Source organism: Octopus bimaculoides, chromosome 1, assembly GCF_046866305.1.
Source record: "Octopus bimaculoides isolate indiv1 chromosome 1, ASM4686630v1, whole genome shotgun sequence".
Taxonomy (NCBI): Eukaryota; Metazoa; Mollusca; class Cephalopoda; order Octopoda; family Octopodidae; genus Octopus; species Octopus bimaculoides.
Genome location: NC_142928.1, coordinates 200,732,387 through 200,756,041, shown reverse-complemented (window position 1 = coordinate 200,756,041; position 23,655 = coordinate 200,732,387). Strand labels below are relative to the sequence as shown.

Genomic DNA, 23,655 nt, shown 5'->3' with positions numbered 1-23,655 from the left:
GAAGCCAGTTAGCACCGGATAACCTATCACCAGATAGCAGGATGTATGGTTGCTCTTAAATACAAAGACCCTCCCTGGTGAAGAATGTACCCCCCCCCCCCCAGCATAGACTGGTCATTAGTGACTTTAGACTCGAGGCCAAAAGGATGCCAAAAAGCAGACCAATCTGGAAAAGAAGGACTTGGAAGCTTAAGAACCCTTCACATGGTCAGAGATTTAGGGACATCGTCACTGAGAAATCTGATGAGAGGGAGGAGGAGCTACAGTACTGTGACATAGAAGGCAGCTGGGAATTCCTGCGGGATAACTTGCTGAGTGCCACAGAACAAATCTGTGGCTGGTGCAAAGTCCCTTGCAGACCTAGGGTAACATGGTGGTAGAACAATACTGTAGATAGGGCCATTAGAGCAAAGAAACAGGCCTAGAATGCCTGGAAGAGTGAGGATAGCAGGAGAATGTATCAAATAGCTAAAAAGGAAGCTAAGGGACAGGTATATATAGTCAAGGGAGGAGCAGAAAAGAAGTTTGCCAATGTTCAGCGATGCGAGGACCAAAGAACTGAATTATTTTGGATTGTAAGACAGTGTGTGAGAGAAAACTGTGATGTCATAGGAGAGAAATGTGTCCACATGGATGATGATGCCCTTGCGTTTAATGATTCTGCAAAGAAAGAGGCTTGGAGGTGCTATTATAAAAAAGTGCTGAATGTGGAGGATGAATGGGAGGAAGGAATCAATAGTACCCTGTAGATAAAGCAATTAAGGATATGAAGACAGGGAAAGCCCCTGGCCCATCAGGAATCACTGCTGGGATGCTTATAATATCTGGTGGTGTGGGTTATGGTCTAGTCACCTGTATTGTAAATCAGGTAATTCATGAAGGAGTCATACCAAATGACTGGTATAGCAGCACCATAGTCAACTGCTACAAGGGGAAAGGTGATGCTTTAGATAGAAATAACTACAGGGGTATCAAATTATTGAACCAGATGATGAAAGTTACAGAGAGTCATATCCCAACTAATTAGAGAGAGAGAGTTAACCTAGATGAGATGCAGTTTGATTTTGTGCCAGGCAGAAGCACCATTGATGCTATATTTTTGGTAAGGCAACTGCAAGAGAAATATCTAGCCAAAAATAAACCTCTGTACTTGGCTTTTGTTGACTTGGAGAAAGCCTTTGACAGGGTCCCCCGATCCCTTATCTGGTGGTCAATGTGGAAACTGGGGATAGGCAAGTGGTTGGTAAGAGCTGTACAGGCCCTGTACAGGGATGCTGTCTGCAAGGTGAGTGTTGGCAACGAGTATAGTGAAGAATTCTGGGTAGTAGTAGGGGTTCACCAATTATCAGTCCTCAGCTCCCTCTTATTCATTATAGTCCTCCAGACAATAACAGAGGAATTCAAGACAGGCTGCCCCTGGGAGCTTCTCTATGCTGATGACCTTGCTTCTATAGCTGAGTCACTGCCACAATTGGAGACACTGTTTAGAGTGTGGAAGCAAGGTCCAGAATCAAAGGACCTTTGGGTTAACCTAGCCAAAACCAAAGTCTTAGTAAGTAGGAAAGCTATCAAACCACAATCCCCTTCAGGTAGATGGCCCTGCTCAGTCTGTAGAAGATGTACTTAAAACAGATTCCATCACATGCCAGGGGGTAAAACTAGAAGTAGCTAATAGCTTCCACTGCCTAGGTGACCAAGTCTGTAGTTGGGGTGGTGGTTCTGAGAGTGTAGCAGCTAGAATAAGAATAGCCTAGGCAAAGTTCAGGGAGCTCTTACCTCTGCTGGCAATTAAGGGCCTCTCACTCAGGATAAAAGATCAACTGTATGATGTATGTGTGCAAACAGTCATGTTCCATGGCAATGAGACATGGTCCATGGCTGCTGAGGACATGCGTAGACTTGAAAGAAATGAAGCCAGTATGCTCCGATGGATGTGTAATGTCAGTGTGCATATTTGACAGAATGTGAGCACCCTGAGAGAAAAGTGGGACATAAGAAGCCTCAAACATGGTGTGCAGGAGAGACGACTGTGTTACGTATGGATGAGGACAGCTGTGTGAGGAAGTTCCATTCGCTAACAGTGGAAAGAACCTGTGGAAGATAGGAGACCGAGACCTCTGGAGATATGCTGTGACTGAGAAGACCCAGCAGCTAAAGTGAGATCACAGCCATGGCCAATGCCAGTGTTGCATGTCCGACCCATTTAAGAGTACCCTTGATGCGTTGGGTGATATGATGCGCTTGAGAAGACCTGTTGAGTCAAGTAAAACCAAAATCGCAGCTGTGGCCAGTGCTCCCTGACTGGCTGCCATTCCGGTGGGATATAAAATGCATCATCCAAATATGGTCAATGCCAGTGTTTCCTGACTGGCTCTTGTGCTGGTGGCACATAAAAAGCACCCACTTGGAGTGGTTGGCGTTAGGAAGGCCATCCAGCTGTAGAAACATTGCCAGATCAGATTGGAGCCTGGTGCAGCCTTCTGGCTTTCCCAGTCAAACTCTCCAACCCATGCCAGCATGGAAACAGATGTTAAACAACAATGATGATGATGAAATCAATTTTATTTTGTGCTCTGTGATGCCTGTGACTACTCTTTCTTTGATATGTATTTGTGGGTGTCTTTGGAATTCTTTTTGAAGTCCCTGTTGTATGTTTCAATTGAACAGAACCAAAGGTTTCAGATTGTCTAAAGTCAGTATTTGAAGGAATATTCTGAGCATAGAAGTAGTCTTTTGATGGCACCGAATAAACGTTTTCTCACTTCTGTCAAGTTATTTAAGCAATTTGACTGTCGATAATTTCAACATTGTTTCATAAACATTGTTTTGTTTTCTTTAGATAAAATAACTTTGAGAAATTGAAAGGCTTTTGGTTTGTTTCATGCTGTAAAATACACTGAAGCAGATCATGTTTGTCTATCTAGAAATATTGGAATGGTTGCTGTTTAGGAATTTATTCCAGCTTTTTATTATGACGATCATAGGTTTGTGATCATCATCAACATCGTTTAACGTCTGCTTTCCATGCTGGCATGGGTTGGACGATTTGACTGAGGACTGGCGAACCAGATGGCTGCACCAGGCTCCATTCTGATCTGGCAGAGTTTCTACAACTGGATGCCCTTCCTAATGCCAACCACTCCAAGAGTGTAGTGGGTGCTTTTATGTGCGACCGGCACGAGGGCCAGTCGGGCGGTACTGGCGCTGGCCACGCTCAAATGGTGTTTTTTATGTGCCACCTGCACAGGAGCCAGTTCAGCGGCACTAGCAACGACCTCGCTTGAATATTTTTCACGTGTCACCAGCACAAGTGCCAGTAAGGCGATGCTGGTAACGATCACGCTCGAATGGTGCTTTTTATGTGCCATCGGCACAGAAGCCAGTCAGCTGCTCTGGCAACGATCACGGTCGGATGGTGCTCTTAGTGCCCCACTAGCACGGATGCCAGTCATCAAATTTGATTTAGATTTCACATAATAGAAACCTGCTATTTTTTCAAAGATAACCTAATTCAGTATTCCTCCTCTTTTTTATTCCTGGCTGAGGATCAAATATGTAGAAAGCCTAAATGAAGGATAAGTTCATAGTCTCAACTCTTGGTAATCTCTGTAGAGTTGATGTCATCTATGAATGGAATAAAACTAAGCAGAAAAGTATTTATCATAACTCAACTACAAGGGACTTCTCTAAGTTTTACATTACTGCAGTATTTCAAGAACTTCTCTATTAAGAATTAGGGTCTTCTCCACCTTTACTAGCTTTAGATCATAAAAAAAAAGAGTTCTCCTTTTCACCAATTATAAATTGTGGAACCCCTCCCCCCAGAAAAATATGTGCTGGTGTCCTGTTTCTAAATATATAATGATATCTAGAATGGCATTTGACTTTTAGATAAGGTTTTTGCGTCAGAAAAAGAAAGAATTCCTATTAAAATGGATTGTAGCAGAAATGGTGCCTGGAAGGACATGTTTTCCAAGTTGGGAATATGTTCCTTGTCTGCGAGTTTTGTCATTTTGGTAATGAACAGTTATTGTTGTATAAACTGTTTGATGTTTTTTAAAGTAACTCTTATTTAAAATATTTGATTTTAAACTGTTGTGTCTGTCAAGTTAAGAGTTGGAATAGAGAAAACAATCGACAAAGAACAATGTTGTGCTGTCCAGAAAACGTATGCTGCCTTGATTTCACCAGGATGTTGTCATGTATTTTAATGGTTCTGATGTAAATATTTTAGTTTACCAAAATATGCCTTTTGGATAAGATGAACACATGAAGTGAACAAAAGATAAATCAATATTTTCTCAATAATGTTTCTGATATTTTTTCTGTTAGATAATTTGGTCGTCAGTGGTAGAGGAAAATATGACAGAAAAACCGAAGCCATTTTAGAATTTTCCTTTTCGTTTTTGTTCTGCTCAGGCTTATCTCCCTTGCACCCCAACTCTGAGAACTTAAAAAATTTTAACCAAGAAAACAAAAAAACAAATTGAAGAAATGAATAAAAATAAAAAGCAATTATTTTATTTACTGATTTAAAAAAAAATTTTCTCTTTTCATTTTTTTTTACTGCTTACTTTTGTAAATTATATTTTTACTGAATTATCACAAATAAAATGAAATTAGTGTGTAGAAAATTTAAATTTACAAGTATAGCTGTGTGGTAAAAGGTTTGCTTCCCAAACACATGGTTCAGGGTTCAGTCCCACTGTGTGGCACTTTGGGAAAGTGTCTTCTACTATACCCTTGGGCTGCCTAAAGCCTTGTGAGTGGATTTGGTAGATGGAAACTCTGTGTGTGTCCTACCACCACTTGACAACCGCTGATGGTGTGTTTACGTCCCTGCAACTTGGCAGTTCAGCAAAAGAGACTGATAGAATTGGTACTAGGTTTTAAAAAAATAAGTACTGGGTTGATTCGTTTGACTAAAATTCTTCAATGTGGTGCCCCAGCATGGCCATAGTCTTAATGACTGAAAAAAAGAAAAAAGAAAAAAAAAACACTTGCAATCATCTCATTAATTCTCTTTGATATTTATTGGAGTCAAGGATTTCAAAGTTGGCAGAACCATGAGAGCCTTGTGGCGGGGGGATGATCGGGCAGGAGACCCTGCTGCATCTGCTTCAGCTCATTCACATTTCAGGATCAATAAAATAAGGTACGGTCATGTACTTGGGTCAAAGTAAATGACTCGTCCCTTGTCCCCTCAAAACTGCCGCTGCTTGGGCAAAATTAGAAACATTTATTTTGGGTTTTAAATGTTAAACAGTGAAATTTCAATAAAATAAGAATTTGGAAGAAAATTTCCAAAGTTTGATTTCTTAATTTTTGCCAAATTTGTTAGTTATGAAAAAAAGAAAAGACAAGACGTGTAATAAGACACGAAGAGAGTCTTGATGAAACTGACCTATCACCATTGTGATCCTTCTGTGACCATCCCAACTGTTTTTCATAAAGACTGCATTAGTGAACGTGTTTTTGTTGTGATGCTATTAAATGTGATTTGAAAAGGATTTGGCAATTATTTTTGGCATTGCCAAGTAACTACATATTCTGCTACATGACAGGCTTCTTTCAGTTTCCATCTACCAAATTCATTCACAAGACTTACATTGGCCTGGGGCTATAGTGCAAGACTCATACTCAAGGTGCCATACAGCAGGGCTGAACTCAAAACCAGGGCTGGCCTTAAGCCAATTGGACCGATGGCTCCCAGTCTGGCCCTTTTCCCCAGGGGGCCCCATGCTCAAGGAGGCCACATCCTATACTCTGAAGTTTAAAAAAAATCTACATAAAAATGCTCTTTAAAAAAAACAAAAACATACTTTATACACTTTAGCGACACAAGATACCAAAAAGCAAACCCATTCCTCCAAAATTGCATGGGTCAGCCTTGCTTGTATTTCTAGTGTAAGGGTCAGTTGTATGTATGTGTGTATGTGGTGTGCGTATGTTTGTGTGTGTGAGTTGCTATAAATATACTTTGTAAATGTTTAAAATTTTGGGGAAACATTTTTATTTCAATAAAATATATTTTATATATATATATATATATATATATATATATATATATATATATATATATATATATAAAATAAATATATATATATATATTGCACTGGTTATGTATGGATGAGGACAGCTGTGTGAAGAAGTGCCACTCCCTAACTGTGGAAGGGGTGAGGTGGTGAAGCATGACCTTTGAACATTGGGCAATGACAGGAGGCTGAGACCTTTGGAAATATGCTGTGATTGAGGAAACCCGGCAGCTAAAGTGAGATTGCAGCCATGGCTAATGCCAGTGTTGCATGTCCAGCCCATTTAAGAGTACCCCGATGATATGATGTGCTTGAGAATACCCCAACTGTTCCAGTGGCATGTAAAAAGCACCATCCAAAGTGGTTGATGCCAGTGCCCCCTGACTGGCTCCCGTGCCAGTGGCACGTAAAAGCACCCACTACACTCTCAGAATGGTTGGCGTTAGGAAGTGCATCCAGCTGTAGAAACTCTGCCAGATCAGATTGGAGCCTGGTGCAGCCATCTGGCTCGCCAGCCCTCAGTCAAATCATCCAACCCATGCCAGCATGGAAAGTGGACGTTAAATGATAATAATGATACTAACTATAATAACAATGATAAATGCTTTGATGCAATACCATGCAGTGACTCGTGTGGCTTCTCATTTTAACTGATTGGTGTAAAAGATGAGTTACAGCAAATATTCTGCTCAATGCTGCAGATTTGCTTGTCAGTTACTTGACCCATTAACTAGTGGAGCATGGTCCTTCATCATCGTCACTACCTTTTTCACTAATACCATATTTTGCAGAATAGAGGACTCCTTTTTTTTCTATGATGCCAGCTGAGAAATGGTGACTGTGGATTTCTGACCTCTTTCTCAATGTCACTCCCTTTATCTTACTCTCTAACTCATTCTTTCCTTTGTTTTCCAGCCGGGGTGTCCATGTGTCTACTCTACAACAAAACACTTATCTCTGTACCTTTTATCTCTCGACTGGCACAAATTTGCACCCCTTCAATACCACCCCTCCCTCTCCCAGTTGAGGGGTCTTTGTCTTACAAGGTACTTGGTGACCCTGTCGGTGTTGGTGCCACATAAAAATGTATGCAGTACATTTTGTAAAGTGGTTGGCATTAGGAAGGGCATCCAGCTGTAGAAAAAACCATGCCAGATCAGACAAGGGAACCTGGTAAGGCCAGGTTCTTTGCCAGTTCCTGTCAAATGGTCAAACTCATTCTAGCATGGAAAACAGACGTTAAATGATGATGATGATGAATGGGGTGGTTGCAGACAGTTGCAGACAGTTGCAGTTGTGTTCTGGTTGTTGGTCAGCAGACATTAATACAATCACGAAAGTGTCTTACATGAATAACTGCAAAAAAGGCAATAGTGTTGAGTAAACCAATGACACCCAGCATTAAACCACCCAGAGGGTGGCCATTGTCTGGAGATTTCACTCAAAAATGGTAAGCATGAATACTCCACTGGTTTTCCCACCAATTTTGTCTGATAACAGACATTTAAAGTGTTGGGCTCTGTCTGATCATGTGAACAGGGTTTTTCTTCTTCTTCGAATCACATTTCCAAAACCAGGGGGCAGCACCTACCATGCCATTTAAATATGGCATTTCATGACACTGCTATTACTTCCACTGCCTGTTACACCTAATTCTGTCCAATGATGTATTTGTTGTTGACAAAAACATGGCAGCCAGAAACAATGTTGATTACCGTTTCTTCCCCACCTAAATACCTTCCACACTTTATGTCTTCTGCTTTCTTTCATCTCTTTGAGGATTTAAGCTGAGAAGGCTCACAGTTTTGAGTTCAGCTGTCTTTTTATCAGTTGAAGCAACAGTAACACTATGAAGTGCAAACCAACCAGAAAATGCTATTTGCCTTTCTCTATATCAATCGCCATTTAATTACTAATAGCTGATGCAAATGTCGGTTGGTTTTTCGAGCCACACTTTGATGTGGCGACTGACTTTACTTTTGAGTATAGTTACTACTCTGATCTCTCCTTGAGATTTTAAAACTATTTTATTTGCTTGAATTATTAGTCTTTAATCTTAGTCATATGACTGCAGCTAAAATTTGAAGGTCGCTGAAGGGCTGTCAGTTGGTTAACCCTTTTTGAGACAACCAATTCCTCTCAAGACTGACTCTGGTTCTTTCATCTAAATTAGAACTTATTATCAAAATTCCATGTTAATCTATGTTCCAAACACCAACTTAATAATGGCAGATATTTTATTAAATTTTTCATTATTTTCAAAATTAATTAAAATGAAATATGGTAACAAAAGGGTTAAAGAACATTTCGCCCTGAATCTTTGTAAAATTCTGAACAGCAACAATCTAAAAAAACTGCTGATTCATCAGATTTTAGTCCTTTGGATAGATAACACCTTGAAAACATACCCCCCCCCCCACACCGGGGATTATTTTGTGTTTGGAATCATGTCACAACTAGTTTCCTTGACTAAACCAAAATGTTATAAAAACAAAAAGAAAATACTAGAAGTAAAACTAAAAATAAGCCAAGATAAGAGAAGATATTCTTTACTGAACAGGCTTCATTCACACTTAACTGATTTGGCAACAAACTGGGTTTACAGAGGAACAAAGCTGATAAAGAGGTTTATTATTTCTAGCCATGAGAACAATTTCTTGAGTGGTAAGAGCTTCAATCAGAGATTAACGAACAGCAGCAGCATGCTTTGTTTGTTGTAATTGGTGAGTTAGTGTTAACTGCTGAGGTGTATTAAATAGTTATAAATATGTGGTGAGGCACAGATAGTCAGCTAGTTCAGTTAATGCCTGAGGCATATTCAATAGACGACTAGTTATAGAAATGTGGTGAGGCACAGATCGACACAGAGATAACTTAGAATATATTTAAGGCAAAGAATATCAAAACCATCCTCATTTAACATTCATGTTGGCATGGGTTGTATAGTTTGATGGGATCTGATGGGTCCAAGGACTGCATCAGTCACCCCTGTCACCTACTTTGGCAGGGTTTCTACAGCTGGATGTCCTCCCTGACATCAACCACTTTACAGCATGGACTGGGAACTATTTTCATGCCACCAGCAATGGTGAAGTTGCCACACGGCTTGCAAAATATGTTGTAGCTTCATGGCTACTCACATTTTAGAAGAGAGAATGGGAGTGACTGGGGTGGAACTGGGAAGAGAGATTAAATTCAGTGGAGGTGTGGTATCTGGGTGGATCCTCAAGGTATGAGGTAAATAGAAGGGTGGTGGATGGATCTATAGGCCTGGAGTATGGGGGAGAGTGGGAAAGAGATGGTAGAGGAGGAGAAATGATTTGATGATTCAGGATGGTAGTAGTGATCAATGTAAAATAGTGGTGGTGAGGACTGTATAAGGATGAAGGATAAATATCAAAGCAAATGGCTCAGGACATAACAGGAATTTGGGGTTAACATATTTATTGCAAGGAGCTTTAAAAAAGATGCTAAAAAGAAATAATTTTGTAGTGAGGAAAGAATATTAACTATTTACTAATGTTGTTGCTAATTTCTTAGCTAGCATGGGAGATAATTCTGAACATGTTCTGGCCTTATTCTGACCTCATCAACTACTTAGAATAGACTTACTGAAGCACAGAAGAGATAGCAATTAAATATATAATTGTGTAGATTTGGTTCATTAATTACAGTATTGCATCATTTGATGGTGAAGGAAATTTGTCAGTCAAAAGTTTGGTAAGAATCATTCTTCTGGGTTGTTTCTCCATAGTAACATCTTTAAAAACCTGATTCGTTATGAAGCTAAATTATTATATTTAATTTGTCAATATGTGAAACTATTTACTTCTTGTTGCTTACTTGAATAGTTTAAATTACATTTTAGGAAAAGCATCCCCCCCACACCTAGCTGGTTCATAGTGACATCTCTACTTCTCCAGATGATCTTTCTACTAACACTACCACTACAGTGGCCTCTACTCCTCAGAATAGCATGTTACATACCACGTCCAATAAATTCCACCCAAAACCCTAGGTTTGATAGCCATATCATTGACCCCTTCATGGAATCATTGATCAATTATCAATTGCTCCCCCTCTCAGCCCGTAATGTAAATTTCTAGAATAAAATTTAAAAAGTATAATTAATAAAAAAAAAATATTGGGTTGGTGCATAATTATTGCAGGTTTTTTCCTACAAATTTTATTCAACAAAAACAAGAACAATATTTAACAAAAACTTCTTTAATGACGTGTGGTAAGTAGCTTGCTTACCAACCACATGGTTCTGGGTTCAGTCCCACTGCGTGGCACCTGTGTCAGGTGTCTTCTACTATAGCCTCGGGCCGACCAAAGCCTTGTGAGTGGATTTGGTAGACAGAAACTGAAAGAAGCCTGCGTATATATGTATATATATATATATGTATATATGTATGTATGTATGTATGTATGTGAGTGTATATGTTTGTGTGTGTGTGTGTCCCCTCCACCATTGCTTGACAACTGATGTTGGTGTGTTTACGTTCCTCTAGCTTAGCAGTTCGGCAAAAGAGACTGATAGAATAAGTACTAGGCTTACAAAGAATAAGTCCTGGGGTCGATTTGTTTGACTTATAGACCGTGCTCCAGCATGGCCACAGTCAAATGACTGAAACAAGTAAAAGAATAACAGAATGTAAATATTGACTGCACTTTTTCAACTCTTCTGTGTTGCAATGTTTCTTCAAAGTGTTCTTGTGATCAAAGAATCCCACATTGACGCAATCTCTTACTTTGGCTGACGCTTAATGGGATTCCTGCTTTTGGTAGAACGTCTTTAAAAGAAATGAAGGGAATTATTTATTCACTCTGAATGGCACAAATAAAAAGAAAAAAAACCATCAAACCCCTACTTTTAACTACAAAGGAACTGTTTTTCCTCTTCTCCCCCCTCTCTCTCCCTTGCTCTCTCTCTCCCTTGCTCTCTCTCTCTCCCTTGCTCTCTCTCTCTCTCTCTCTCTCTCTCTCTCATACTAGAACTTTCTTCACTAAACTTATCACATCTTTATGGCTGAATACAGTTTATGTGAGGAGAGCTTCAGTAGTTTATTTTCTGTTTGGTCATTAATATTCTTTCGGATAAAAACCCATTTCTCACAGACTCAGCAGCATAGAAGAGGCTTTGAAGTGATTTCTTAGCAAAGATGTCTTCTCTCTCTTTGAAATAATATCTAAAATAGTTCTTAAATTCTTCAGTGAAGCTGTGAAATGCCAGTCTCTTTCACAATGTTTTAGAATGAAAGAAGCTACTGAGATATCAAATGATGGAGCAGCAGTAAACTAATTAATGTTAATGAGCCAAAAATATTTAATTAATTAAAACACTTTTATTGAGAAGAAAAATCTATTTGTTTAATAATTCTGGTCAAATTCAATGGAAACAACTCTAAATCTAAATTAATTAGAAATTGAATGAGATCATGGAATGGGGAGTGAGTGTGACCATTAGCAACAGGGAAAAGAATTGTCAGCATGTTTCAGTGTTATTTGGCCTCTTCAGTGAAATATAGTCAGGCACTAAATGTTGGACAGAAATAAATATAATTAAAAATTTGAATTAATGAACACTGGCAGGTATGAAGAATTATCTTAAAAAAATAATTGGGAGAAATATATCTGAAGGTTTACATCAGATATTCATAGAATATTATAGTTCTTCAAGAAACTTTTAGCAACAATTGAAGAATTTCTAACAAATTCCAGCTTTAATAATACAAGATTCAGTCTGTAGGCAGAATAAATTTTCTTAGAACAAAATCATGTTGATGACATGATTTTCTTTCAAATAGCATCATCTCAAAGACATTTTTGCACGTGCACAAACAGTATGATCTCGAGCCTTCAAAATATGGTTGACTGAATTTAGTCATTGTGTATTAAAGTTTGTGGTACCTTTATCTTTTAGACTTCAAACTTGAAACTGTGAAAGTGAGGTTGTTTTTCTTTTCTCTGGTTGTCTAACAGAACAGGTATGCTGTATGTCCCTTTTCTATCAATCTCAGTTAAGAACATCCATTGTTGTCTGCCAGCTTTACCTTTGTATAATCTACCGACTCCTTGTTCTGCTGTTTACCATAGACATGAGCTGATGTTACCTCAAATGCTTTGGGCCAACATCAATTCATAATTGAAGATGATTATTTGAGGGAATGTTGGTTTTGATCATTCTTCTGTCTCTTGTCCAGCTGTAGCTGATAGTCAGGGAGAGGTCGTTAAAGATTTCGTAATTAGTGCTCTGTCATTTCCTCATTAATTCAATGGATTGCCAAGTCATCTTTGATCAAACAATTGAATCTCAATCGTTGAAACTAACACCCATCCATCCATCCATCCATCCACCCGTATGCGTGTGTGATCTATCGACAGGTTTAGGATGCTTCTCTCATTTTCTCTCCTGCTTTGCACTACCACTTGTCCCTGCTTCCCTCTTGAGAGCCATTTCTATCCCTCCTACCTTGCATCTCTCCATACATATATGCCACCCACCAAAACTCCATCCTCATCCAACACTCACTTCAGACACCTCTACCCACACCTCTTACCATTTGTCCCTCTCCTCCCTCACTCTAACGAAATTACTCACCTCCTCCTCCTCCTCCCCCCTCCTCCCTCAGCCACTGTCCACTTCTCTTTCTCACACTCATCCTCTTGTACTTTGAGAGTTTGCTCTGTTGCCTCGTCACTATCATCTTTATCTTCTTCCCAGCTTCCCTCACATATTACAGGATAGCTATAAATGTCTTCCACCATGGGACCCCCTATGCCTGTCCCTCTATCATACTTAAGCCTTTCAACACCTGGGATAAAGCCACCACTCCCTTGACCACCCAGTTGAGGTGGGGGACATTTTCTTGTCTTGCAGATTACTTGGTCACCTCACTCGTGGCAGTGTTATGGAAAAGCACCCAGGACACTCTGGTTGGGGTTAAGAAGGGCCAAAGTTAATATTGGAGCTTGATAGAGCCATGCAGCTTACCATCTTCTATAAAGGCATCCACCCATGACAATACAGAAGTTGGATGTGAAATATTTAAGAAGCTCACTTCCCAACCACATGGTTCCGGGTTCAGTTCCACTGAGCGGCACCTTGAGCAAGTGCCTTCCACTATAGTCTTGGGCCAACCAAAGCCTTGTGAGTGGATTTGATAAATAGAAACCAAAAGAAGCCTGTCACACACACACACACATAAATATATATATATATATATATATATACATACAAATAAAAGGGTGAAGGATTATTAATTTATTAATAATTAATAATTTTTACCAAGCACTTCGGTATGTAAAAACCATTATCGGTAAAGAACTTATTTAAAAGTTCTTTTAAATTTATAAACATAATTAAGGGATCAGCAACAGTTACTTCACCACATACCGAAGTTCAGAAATAGCAGCTAAAGTGCTGAAACTCCAACAGATAGCAGTACTTGTAACTCACAAAGGCAAAACAAGAAGAAAAACAACAAAACTAACCAGTCTTAGTTAATCAGACGCATTTCTGGATCAGAATATGCATTCTCGACCAAGCGACATCGTGCATCAATATAATATAAGCAGCATATTGCTTGTGACACACATGGGAATTTTTGAGGAAGGATAAGGACTGACTAGCCTACGTAAGTTTGGAAGTGCTGAATATTACCGGAATCTCTAGGGGTGGATGAATTGACTGGACCCCTCCCCCAAAAATGTTGGGCCTTGTGCCTAGAGTAGAAAAGAATGTAAAGGTCAAAAGTTCAAAGCTTAGTCTAGTTTTTCAAAACTTAGTAATTGTTGGACGTGTCAACTTTTTTTATAATAGAATTTTTTTAAAGTTCAGAGAAGAATATAAGTAGGTGGTATATTTTGGCTGGTCAGCTTCTTTACTCAGTTTTTGTTATTTTGGGTATTTTCTGTTTGTATTTGGAAGATAGGGGTTGTTAGTCTGGCAGGACATAGTGCTGTTAAAGAAATTTGTTTTTTTTTGTGCTTTGATGTTCACAAGATGATGTGGGTAGGTGTAAAGGTTGTTGGTTTGCATGTTTCTCTCTGGGGGTTCATTGATCTTTAAGCAATTTGATTAATTTGTAGAAATTCTAACCTTTGTGTTTTATGGAAGCAAAGTTTGTGGGTTGCATGCTTATAACTATTTCTTCAATTCTGTTTCAAATGTGGGTACTTTTTGATATGTTTTAGGACCATGTTTATATATGTGAAAGAGTGGCATCATAAAAAGTGTGTAATATACTTGTATAAAAATGGGAATAAAATTTAATTCTAAAAATTGATTTAAAAATTTAAAATTTAACAAAAATATTTAAAAAAATATACATCATCATTTAACGTCCGTTTTCCATGCTGGCATGGGTTGGACGGTTTGGCAGGAGCTGGCAAGGCCAGGGGCCACACCAGATTCCATTGTCTATTTTGGCATGGGTTCTACAGTTGGATGCCCTTCCTAATGCCAACCACTTGGCAGAGTGGGCTGAGTGCTTTTTACATGGCACCAACAGTCACAGGCAGAGGTGGCTTTGCACCAGTTGAGGGATTAAAGGTAAAGAGGGGCAAGGATAGGGGTCTTGCTGGAGATTTGATACACGGATACCCCTTATTGGAAGAGAAAGGGGAGGAGTAAGTTGGAGAGTAAGATAAAGGGAGTGGGAGTGAGTCAGAGTGTAAGATAAAGGGAGTAAGAGAGAGAGATGGTGAAAATGTATTGAGACATGCCCTTAAGGGATATTGGGGGTGGGGTGAGAATAAGTGGGGGTGATACAGAGTGGTAATGACCATACATTATAAATAAATATATTTTAAGTCTCAGTAAATAAATGACTGCCTTCAATTTTGTCTATTTTATTTGAGGTTTTTCATATTTTCTTCTTTGCTTCTTTTACAATTAGTCTGGAACAATAAAATTCCTAAATTTATATCAGACATTTCCAGACCATCACCATTTCATTTTCAAGAATTTAATATATTTAGTGTCTGCTTTGTTTCTTATACACTCATGAAATTCATGTAGACTTTCTCTCTCCCAAACATGTGTTTTTCACTGATAGACTTCTACTGTCATCTGTTGATTTGTTGTGCTGGAAGTTTTTACGGAGAGATAGCCACATGTTAATTTTTCAGTGTTTGTTGTTTATGTATTTATTTTGTGTTGTGATATTAGTGTGGCAGAAATACATAAAAAAAGTTTGTTTTTATGTTTAGTTAGAATAAAAACAATTTTACATCAAACTGAAGGATTATTCAATACTTTTTGTAGAGATACATTTTTAGTATTCTGTTGTGTCTGGAGAGAGTCCTTCCCTTTTAATGCCTTATAATTTAACACACTCACCAATAAAGTTCCTACTCATTTACTTATTTATTTTTCTAAAATTTTTGTCGTGTCTTGCAACCTTTTCAATTGTTGTTGACTCTGTGAGTGTGTTAAATTATAAGGCACTAAAAGAGATGAATGACTCTCCCAAGACACAACAGAATATGCTTCAACACACGAAAGAATTATGTACACTCTGTAAGTGAAAAGATGAAAGAGGAGACACAAAGGTTTTCTTTTGAATTGTAATTAACCTTTATTTCACATTACAACAAATAGGCTTAAAAATAAAATAGAAAACATACAACAAAATATTTTGGTAAACAGAAATATTAAACTGAACAGTTTCAGTTGCATTGAAGAACTAGGTTTGGAATATGAATTTAGAAATTAACAATTCTTTGACTAAATACTGTGAATAATTTTGTGCAATTTTCAATAAATAGATTTGAATTATAAATAAAAGATAAAGAATAAAAATGAATATAAAAAAAAAAAACATGACAAAAAAGACTGCAACAACTGTTGTTTTAAGGATCTTTGGAACGAAATACTGATTAGAAATAGAGCAAAAACCGTGTGGTTGCGGATGAGTTGCCAGCTCTTCTCCCATGTAACCTGGGAGAAGATTTCATGGTTGAAGTGAGCTGAGATTCACAACAATTTCCAGAAATCACATCCACTACGAAACAGGGTGTAGTTTATAGAAATGACACCCGAAATCAATTTACCTGGGTGTGTTTGGCAGCTCTACAATGTTTTATAACAACAACAATAATATTTATGGAATAACACACTGAAAGACAGAATATTTCATTTTGTCGTGACAAACAAAAATTTAATGGAATTTAACAAAAATTTTTTTATAAAGCTTCAATGCAAACTATTAACTATGAGAGTGTATACGAACACTTTACAGTTGTTTGTGTGTGTATAACACAATACATAGGTATATATGCCGGACACTGCACTTATGCATGTACTTGATACTGCACGTGTGTGTACGACACTGCACACCTGTATGTGTGTGTGTGTGTATAGCACTACATATGTATGCATGCCACTGTACACATGTAGAACACACTCCACATGTATGTGCAGGTCACAGAACCTCTGAATGTGGGGTCGAAATAGCTTCTATGAACTAAACCTAAAATGTAAACAGTGAAGGCAAAAGAGAAGCTGGTAGTGCAGTGGTTTTTCTTACACACAAATCGAATGTTTACCTTTTGACAAATTAGAAAATATTTGTCACTTAAATATGCTGACTCTTTTGTGTTCCACCCATATATTTATTGCTCTTTAAATTCATCTTTATGCTTCTATATAGCCACATATCTTTATACACACATTCTTGTATGTATGTATGTACATAGACACACACACACCTGCATATAAATACATCTGTTCCCAGAAAATGTCTGTTAAACTGAGAAAAGATTTAAGAAATAATCCTATTGATTTTTTTTTTTTTTTTTTTTTTTTTTCCCATCTCAGTCCTTTTGTCCCATCAGTAAGATGTCTTCTCATTCCCTTTACAGTAGACTTGTTGGATATTTTGACTTCAGACCAAATCTTAAAATGGGAGAACCCGATGACACCAGTGATTGTTAATCAGATGTCACAAGTCAAGAAGCTCTATTTCAATACAGCAACAATGTTTTACAAAACTCTTTAGACTTCTAATCGAGGAATTCAATGTGCATGGAACTGGACATGGGAAATCAACGTCGAATATTGCCAACAGAGCCAAAATACTCTTTGTTTTCAATGAAAGGCAATCGATCTTAGCGAACCATTAGAAAAGAATATTTAAAATATGAAATTTTATGAATAAATAATTTAAGTTAAGAATTCCTCTTCTAAAATAGTTGAGACAGTTCTTACCAAAAAAAAAAAAAAGTCCCCCCCCCCCCCCGTTTCATCCCATATTGAATAAATATTAAAAAATGTTGAGAAATAGTCTTAGAATCACTTGTCAGTCAAGTTTGAAATGGAAAATGTTGATTGTAGCGTAATTTTATAATTTTTGTAAATAAAGAGAAACGCTTAATGTCAAAGATGGAAGAAAATTGGAGAAAGTGGGACAGTTGCTAAAATAGTCAATGAAATACATTCCGTAATTTTGATGTAGTGAAACTGATTTTGAGAAGTGACTAAGATAAGTCTCTATCATTTCAGGGATCTAAATTTTTTCCCCCTTTCATTGGGGTTTACAAAACTAAACTAAATTAAACTAGAACAGGAAACAAGAATTTATAATTAACAGAAACAATATCGGAAAAAAAAAAAAAATACTAGGCATTTTACAGAGGTTGTCAAAGAAAAGTTAATACAAACGAGGTACCATTAGCTCTACTCCCAGGAAGTTTACAAGACATAACCAAGATGTCATTGTCCATTACTACAAGTAGAGCATCTCATAGCGGAAGAAGACATGAAATATTTAGAAAAGTGCGTAGTTGACTGTATCCAGTACCTTACAGAAAAATGAAATCATTGGAATAAGAATTCTAGAATCAATATTTTCCATATTTTTCATGACTGTAAATGAAGAATTTAGTTTTACAATATTAATGGATTGGACGGGATAGAATAGATGTAAATATATAAACACACAAATAAGATACCTGTGTGTTTGTGTGTAGATAGAGATATACACACGTATATTTGTGTGTGTATATATATACACATGTGCATGTATGTGTGTGTGTGTGTGTGTATATATATATATCCACATTTGTATATATATATATATAAAAGAATATACACTTTTCTATCTATATCCACACACACACACACACACACAAACATCTGATTTTACTTTTCCACTTTAGATTTAGTTAAAAAGTTTATCAAGAGATGAACAATAAATTAATTTGAAACAGAAGCATGATGTGAAGGAAGAGTTTTCAGCATAATTTATTTTGGAGAACAAAAAAAAAAACAGGAATGCAAAATAAATATTTATAGAAAACTTTTTCTGACGAATCAAAAACATCAATGAATAGATTTTGTTTATATTTTATTGCACTTGATAACATTTAGAAACTCTTGTACAATAACAAAGAGATATATGCTCCACAAAACTGCAGTATTTGTTGTCTATAGTTTAGCACACAGAAAAACCAAGCATCCATTATGTTCTGCAAGTGTTACGATAGGATAAAACAGTTGTGTACATCAATAGCTTTACTGCAATAACAGAGAAATCATTTAAATTATTGATAAACAGAAACTAAATTTACAAATCAAGTGTTTAATCATTTATGTTTTGGTATTTTTCTCATCGAAATATTTCTCATCTGTCTAGAGAAGAATATTATTAATGCTATTGACGGCAACCATAAAAAACGACAGGGGAAAAATTCTCGCTAATTTGTTGTTTTTCTTTCCTAGGGAATGGACTGCCATTGCTTGACTGTATTTTATTAGGATGAAAAACTATTTGCAGTTGGTCTCTTTGCAAGTTAGCCTTAGCATAAATAAATATATGAAGACGATGGGTGGGGTTTAAAATATATCTTAATATAGCTTGGATGTTGTTTTGCTTAACATGCTCTCCTGAAATAAATCTTATTTTGTTGTGTGTTGCGAAAAATAATAATAATTTCCTATATTCCTAAACATGAAATGTTTGTGTACTTTAAAAAATGATTTCAAGAAAAAGTAAGCGGAAAAGTGAAACCTTTCTTTATACAAATTTTAAAATTATATTTTAAAGATAATAACTGTAACTAAAAAATAAACAATATTTCCATTTTGGGACAATGAAAATATTGGCCATTTCCTTTGTAGCAGATTTTAATTTATTATATTTTGTATAATATTAAAATGTTATATCTGTGTGTGTGTGTGTGTGTGTGTGTGTGTGTGTGATAAATCATAAGTAGAGAGAGAGAATCGGGTATTCTAATGATAAAACAAAACCAAAAAGTTTCTAAAAGAACAAATGTCTAATGCTACATGTGTGAGCAATTTTGAAAAGGTGTTTAATATCTTGACAATGTCTGCTAGTAATTTTGTCAGAAGACAAAAAAAAAAAGAAATTCTTGTAATAACCAAAATAAACCCCAGCCAATTGTGACATAACAGGATCTTCTTGGAACAACTTCAACAGTAGTAATTTTTACATCATACGTGTGTGTGTGTGTGTGTGTGTAAAACAGAAACTGTCGTTACTTTTCTGCTCATGTATAACAGATACACAATTGTTAATGAAATTTGGATGCAGTTATTCTGAAAGACATCATTTGTTTGAATGTGAATTGTTCCTGAAACTTCTGTTTGAGGCTATAATTTAGGGCTGTTTTCCCCACCATTCCCGATTATTCAACTTTTAAGTACCATTGTCTCTCCCCCACAGATTATAAAATTTGTTCTATTGAATAAACCCCAGATTTGATCCATACATGATCCATGACCACTCTAACCCACCCACACACCCCAAATATTAAAAGAAAATTAATAAAAATCTCACTGCTGCCAACCCCCTCCTCTTATTCCAGTCTTGATTTGCTTTCAAACTAACTTTAAAGAAATACACCCAAAAATATTTCCTATTTTCAAGCAACAAACTTTTACTCTAAAACCATTTCTAATGCATTCTGGGATTTTACAGAGGTCTCTTACAGCCTTGATAAATTCATCTGATGCCACAAAATAAAGATGAACTTCTTAGACTAACATTCCATTTATGTACATACATTTAAAGGTCTTCTATATTGTGTGTGTGTGTGTGTGTGTGTGTGTGTGTGTAATTAGTAAGTTCAAAGTTGATTGTCATGAGATAACGAGGTAAAGACATGAATAAAGAGAAGCAGGGACTTAATAAACTGGTGAAAGAAGAAGAATCTCGAGACAAACTGGAATGTTAGCAAGAAGGCTCCAAATGAAACGGAGTAACTATTAGGTTAGTTAGCATGGACCCAGTAGCTAATATTAGTGGCTCAAAGTTCAGTGGGGCAGGTCTGTACTATTACTACTACTATTTAAAACTATAAAGATCTGAACACAATCAAAATGGACCAGATTGGCAAATAATAAAAAGTGGGAAAAGCCATTGGCTTCTGAAAAATAGTTAAAATAAGAACATTTTTGGAATGAATAATCTTTTGAAAAAATAAACACCAGACTGAATTTGCGTTTTACTGATTTTTCTCTTCCTATGTCTGAGTAAATTTACCTGATTAGAGGCAAGATTCAGTTCCTTAATTTCTAAGAAAATTAAAGTTTTAAATGACATCTAAATGAAATGTAAGGCTGCAATAATTATCCAATTAGCAGACAACAATAGTATTTCAAAAACTGGCCATATGTGTGCGGTGAGAATTGCGAAAGAGATCAGGTATCACTGGCAATACCAACAGTGCTGCCAACGTATCATTGACTAATCAATCTTATATAATTGATCTGCTGGAATTGAATGGAATACAACATTGGTTTGGAAATTATTTCACTTTTGAACATTTCAATTTCATATCCAAGACACTCTGATTATTATTATTATTATTAATTTTTTTCTTCTTTTCTTTCAGAAGTGACTCCAGTTTGATGCTTAATGTGCAACAAATCAAGCAGAGAAGAGGATGGAGGTTCATTTCATAATTATGGGAAACATTTTGGGGGAGTTTAATAGTAAATAACAATGAGAAGTGGTGGTGAGGGGGGGGGGGGGGGAGGGCAATGTGAGAATATTGTGAGGCCAGAAGTGAATGTTGTCTGCATGACATCAACAATCGGATGATGACGATGACACAGGCCTCACTTTTTTTTCTTTTTATACTGACTATGTAGAATTTACTTCTTTCTACCAGTTATAACAACAAAAAGAAATTCACTGGTGATCATATCACAGTACTATGAATGCTATACATTAACAGTTCGAGGTTTGTATATATAAAGAGATTTTATCGTGGCCATTACACTTGCCAACTGTAAGCTAAGAGGAGGGGGTGGGAGTTAATTATAAGAAGAAGCGGGAGGAACAAAAGACCCAATGTCCACCTGAGAAGCATGCTTTACTAAACACTGCTTAAAGCTATTGGAGGGAAAAAGAGAAAGAAAGAAACAAAAAGTGGAGGAGGAGGAGAAGGTGGGGTAGTTGTTTAGATTAATTGGGGTGCAATAATTGTTTTGCACTCACCCAATCTGTGGTTGGCACTACTATTTAATTAATGGTTTTTATCATTTGGGGTGTCATTTAGTTTGTTTGGCAGTGAAATTCTACCAGAACATTCTGTCTCGTTTAACACCACAAAACCACCATCGTTATTTGTTGTGTGTTTTGGCGCTGAGCTCAATAATGTTTCTACAACACAGAACTGGTTGCATTGATCAGGCTGGTATCAATGAGCGTCTGATGCAACAGGTTGTACACGTGCAGTTGTTCGTCTGGTTTAAGCATCAGAATGTTTTGAAGAATCTTCTGTGGGTTATGGAGCCTGAAATAGGAGGAGAGAAGCAATTAATGGTAGATTCTACAGACACACACACGAACGGTTCTCTAATGTAGTCAAACGACCTGCTAGAAATAGCAGTCAAGTACCCTAAGAAAGGGGAACCTGAGATAATGCAGTCTTGGTTACATTGACCGAAAATACAAGACATAGTGAAGGTCGGAATAATCGAACCGTAACCCCCAGCCGTCCCCAAATTGTACAACAACACAGTTGTGGGGAATATAATAAAGATATGAATAATATAAATATGTAAACAACAACATTACTACTAATAATAACAATGATGTTGGAGTTTACCATCGAAGACAACAAACGAGCCTTCAGCTTTTGCTGAACGACCTCCACAGATGATTTTGGTTAGAGAGATCAAGTGCTTGGGCCACACATTAGATCACTCTCTCCCTCAAATCAATGTTGTTTGAACAGGTGCCACTGTGTGCCACGCGTCAGGTGTCAAAGTGATTGCAGAGCAGCGTGGAATGAAGTGTTTTGCTCAAGAACACAAGGCACCACTTGGTCTGGGAATTGAAATCACAATCTAGTGATCGTGAGTGCAACACTCTAACCACTAGGCCAAGTACCCTCATTATAATAATAATAATGGTTTCAAATTTTGGCACAAGGCCAGCAATTTTGGAGGAGGGGGTAAGTTGATTATATCAACTTCAATATGCAACTGGTACTTAATTTATTGACACCTAAAAGATGAAAAGCAAAGTTGACCTTCGTGGAATTAGAACTCAGAATGTAAAGACAAAGAAATGGTTGCTAAGCCTTTTGCCTGCCTTGCTAACAATTCTGCCAGCTCACTGCCTTTTTTATTTACCACAATGATGGACATTGTTGTGGTGAAGAAAGAACCTGCATGATTATCGACATAGCATGCTCCGATGACAAGAGAATCAATGTGAAAGAAGAAGAAGAAATAAACAACTATGACGATCTGAAGTGGGAAATACGAAAGTTGTGGTCAAAGAAGAAAGTAGACGAGATACGAATAGTAATTGGTGCAGTTGGAAGTATCAGCATTCAACTACCAACATGGCTGAAAGAGATTGGAGCAAGTGCGAAGGGTGAACACCTACAAGAATCAGCATTGGTTGGAACTGGAAGAAATCCTGGCAGGGTTCTTGAAGCATGACCAATAAACAAGTGTCCCCTTAGTCACTTGGCTGGGGACAGCTGACCCTCTTTCCATCCATACCAAGCAAAATAAGCTGTGAGTTTTCATATAACAATAATTAATAATAATAATAATCCTTCCTACTAAAGGCACAAGGCCTGAAATTTGGGGGAGGGGATAGTTGATAACATCAACTCCAGTGTGTAACTGGTACTTTATTTATCAACCCCCGCGAAAGGATGAAAGGCAAAGTCGACCTCAGCAGAATTTGAACTTGGAATGTAAAGGCAGACGCAATGCCACTAAGCCTTTTGCCCAGCGTGTTAACGGTTCTGCCACTTTGCTGCCTTGGGGGTGAGAGTGTGGCATGGTCAGGTAGGCCATTCACAAGTGAAAAGTTCTTAATGTTGTTTTAATATTGGATCCATGTTCACTGAGCAGAGGTAATAATTGATGGAATCTCTAGCCTTGACAACACACACACACTTGAATGACATGAACCTCCAACCCAAACGATTTTGCACACATCACATTAGCAAAAAATAAAGTTGGATACTTTTTGAATGCATCCCATATTTTGTGTTGGTGGTGTGAGATGTTTTATGCATGGGATTCTCTATGTATTCTCCTTTCATGTCATTCAAGTGTGTGTGTGTGTGTGTGTTGTCAAGGCTGGAGATTCCATCAATTATTACCTTTGCTTAGTGA

At 37.3% G+C, this 23,655-nt stretch overlaps 1 protein-coding gene across 4 annotated transcripts in view; it reads right to left on the bottom strand.

The window, feature by feature from the left end:
- Positions 1-15,594: 15,594 nt before the first annotated feature.
- Positions 15,595-23,655, bottom strand: part of LOC106872750 (phosphatidate cytidylyltransferase, photoreceptor-specific) — a 229,939-nt gene continuing 221,878 nt past the window's right edge. For all 4 annotated transcript variants that reach the window (XM_089365598.1, XM_052973960.2, XM_052973972.2 and 1 more), the window contains one exon: positions 15,595-21,806. In XM_089365598.1, the coding sequence (XP_089221724.1) occupies positions 21,674-21,806 (133 nt within the window). In that variant the 3' untranslated portion in view covers positions 15,595-21,673. The remainder of the gene's footprint in view (positions 21,807-23,655) is intronic.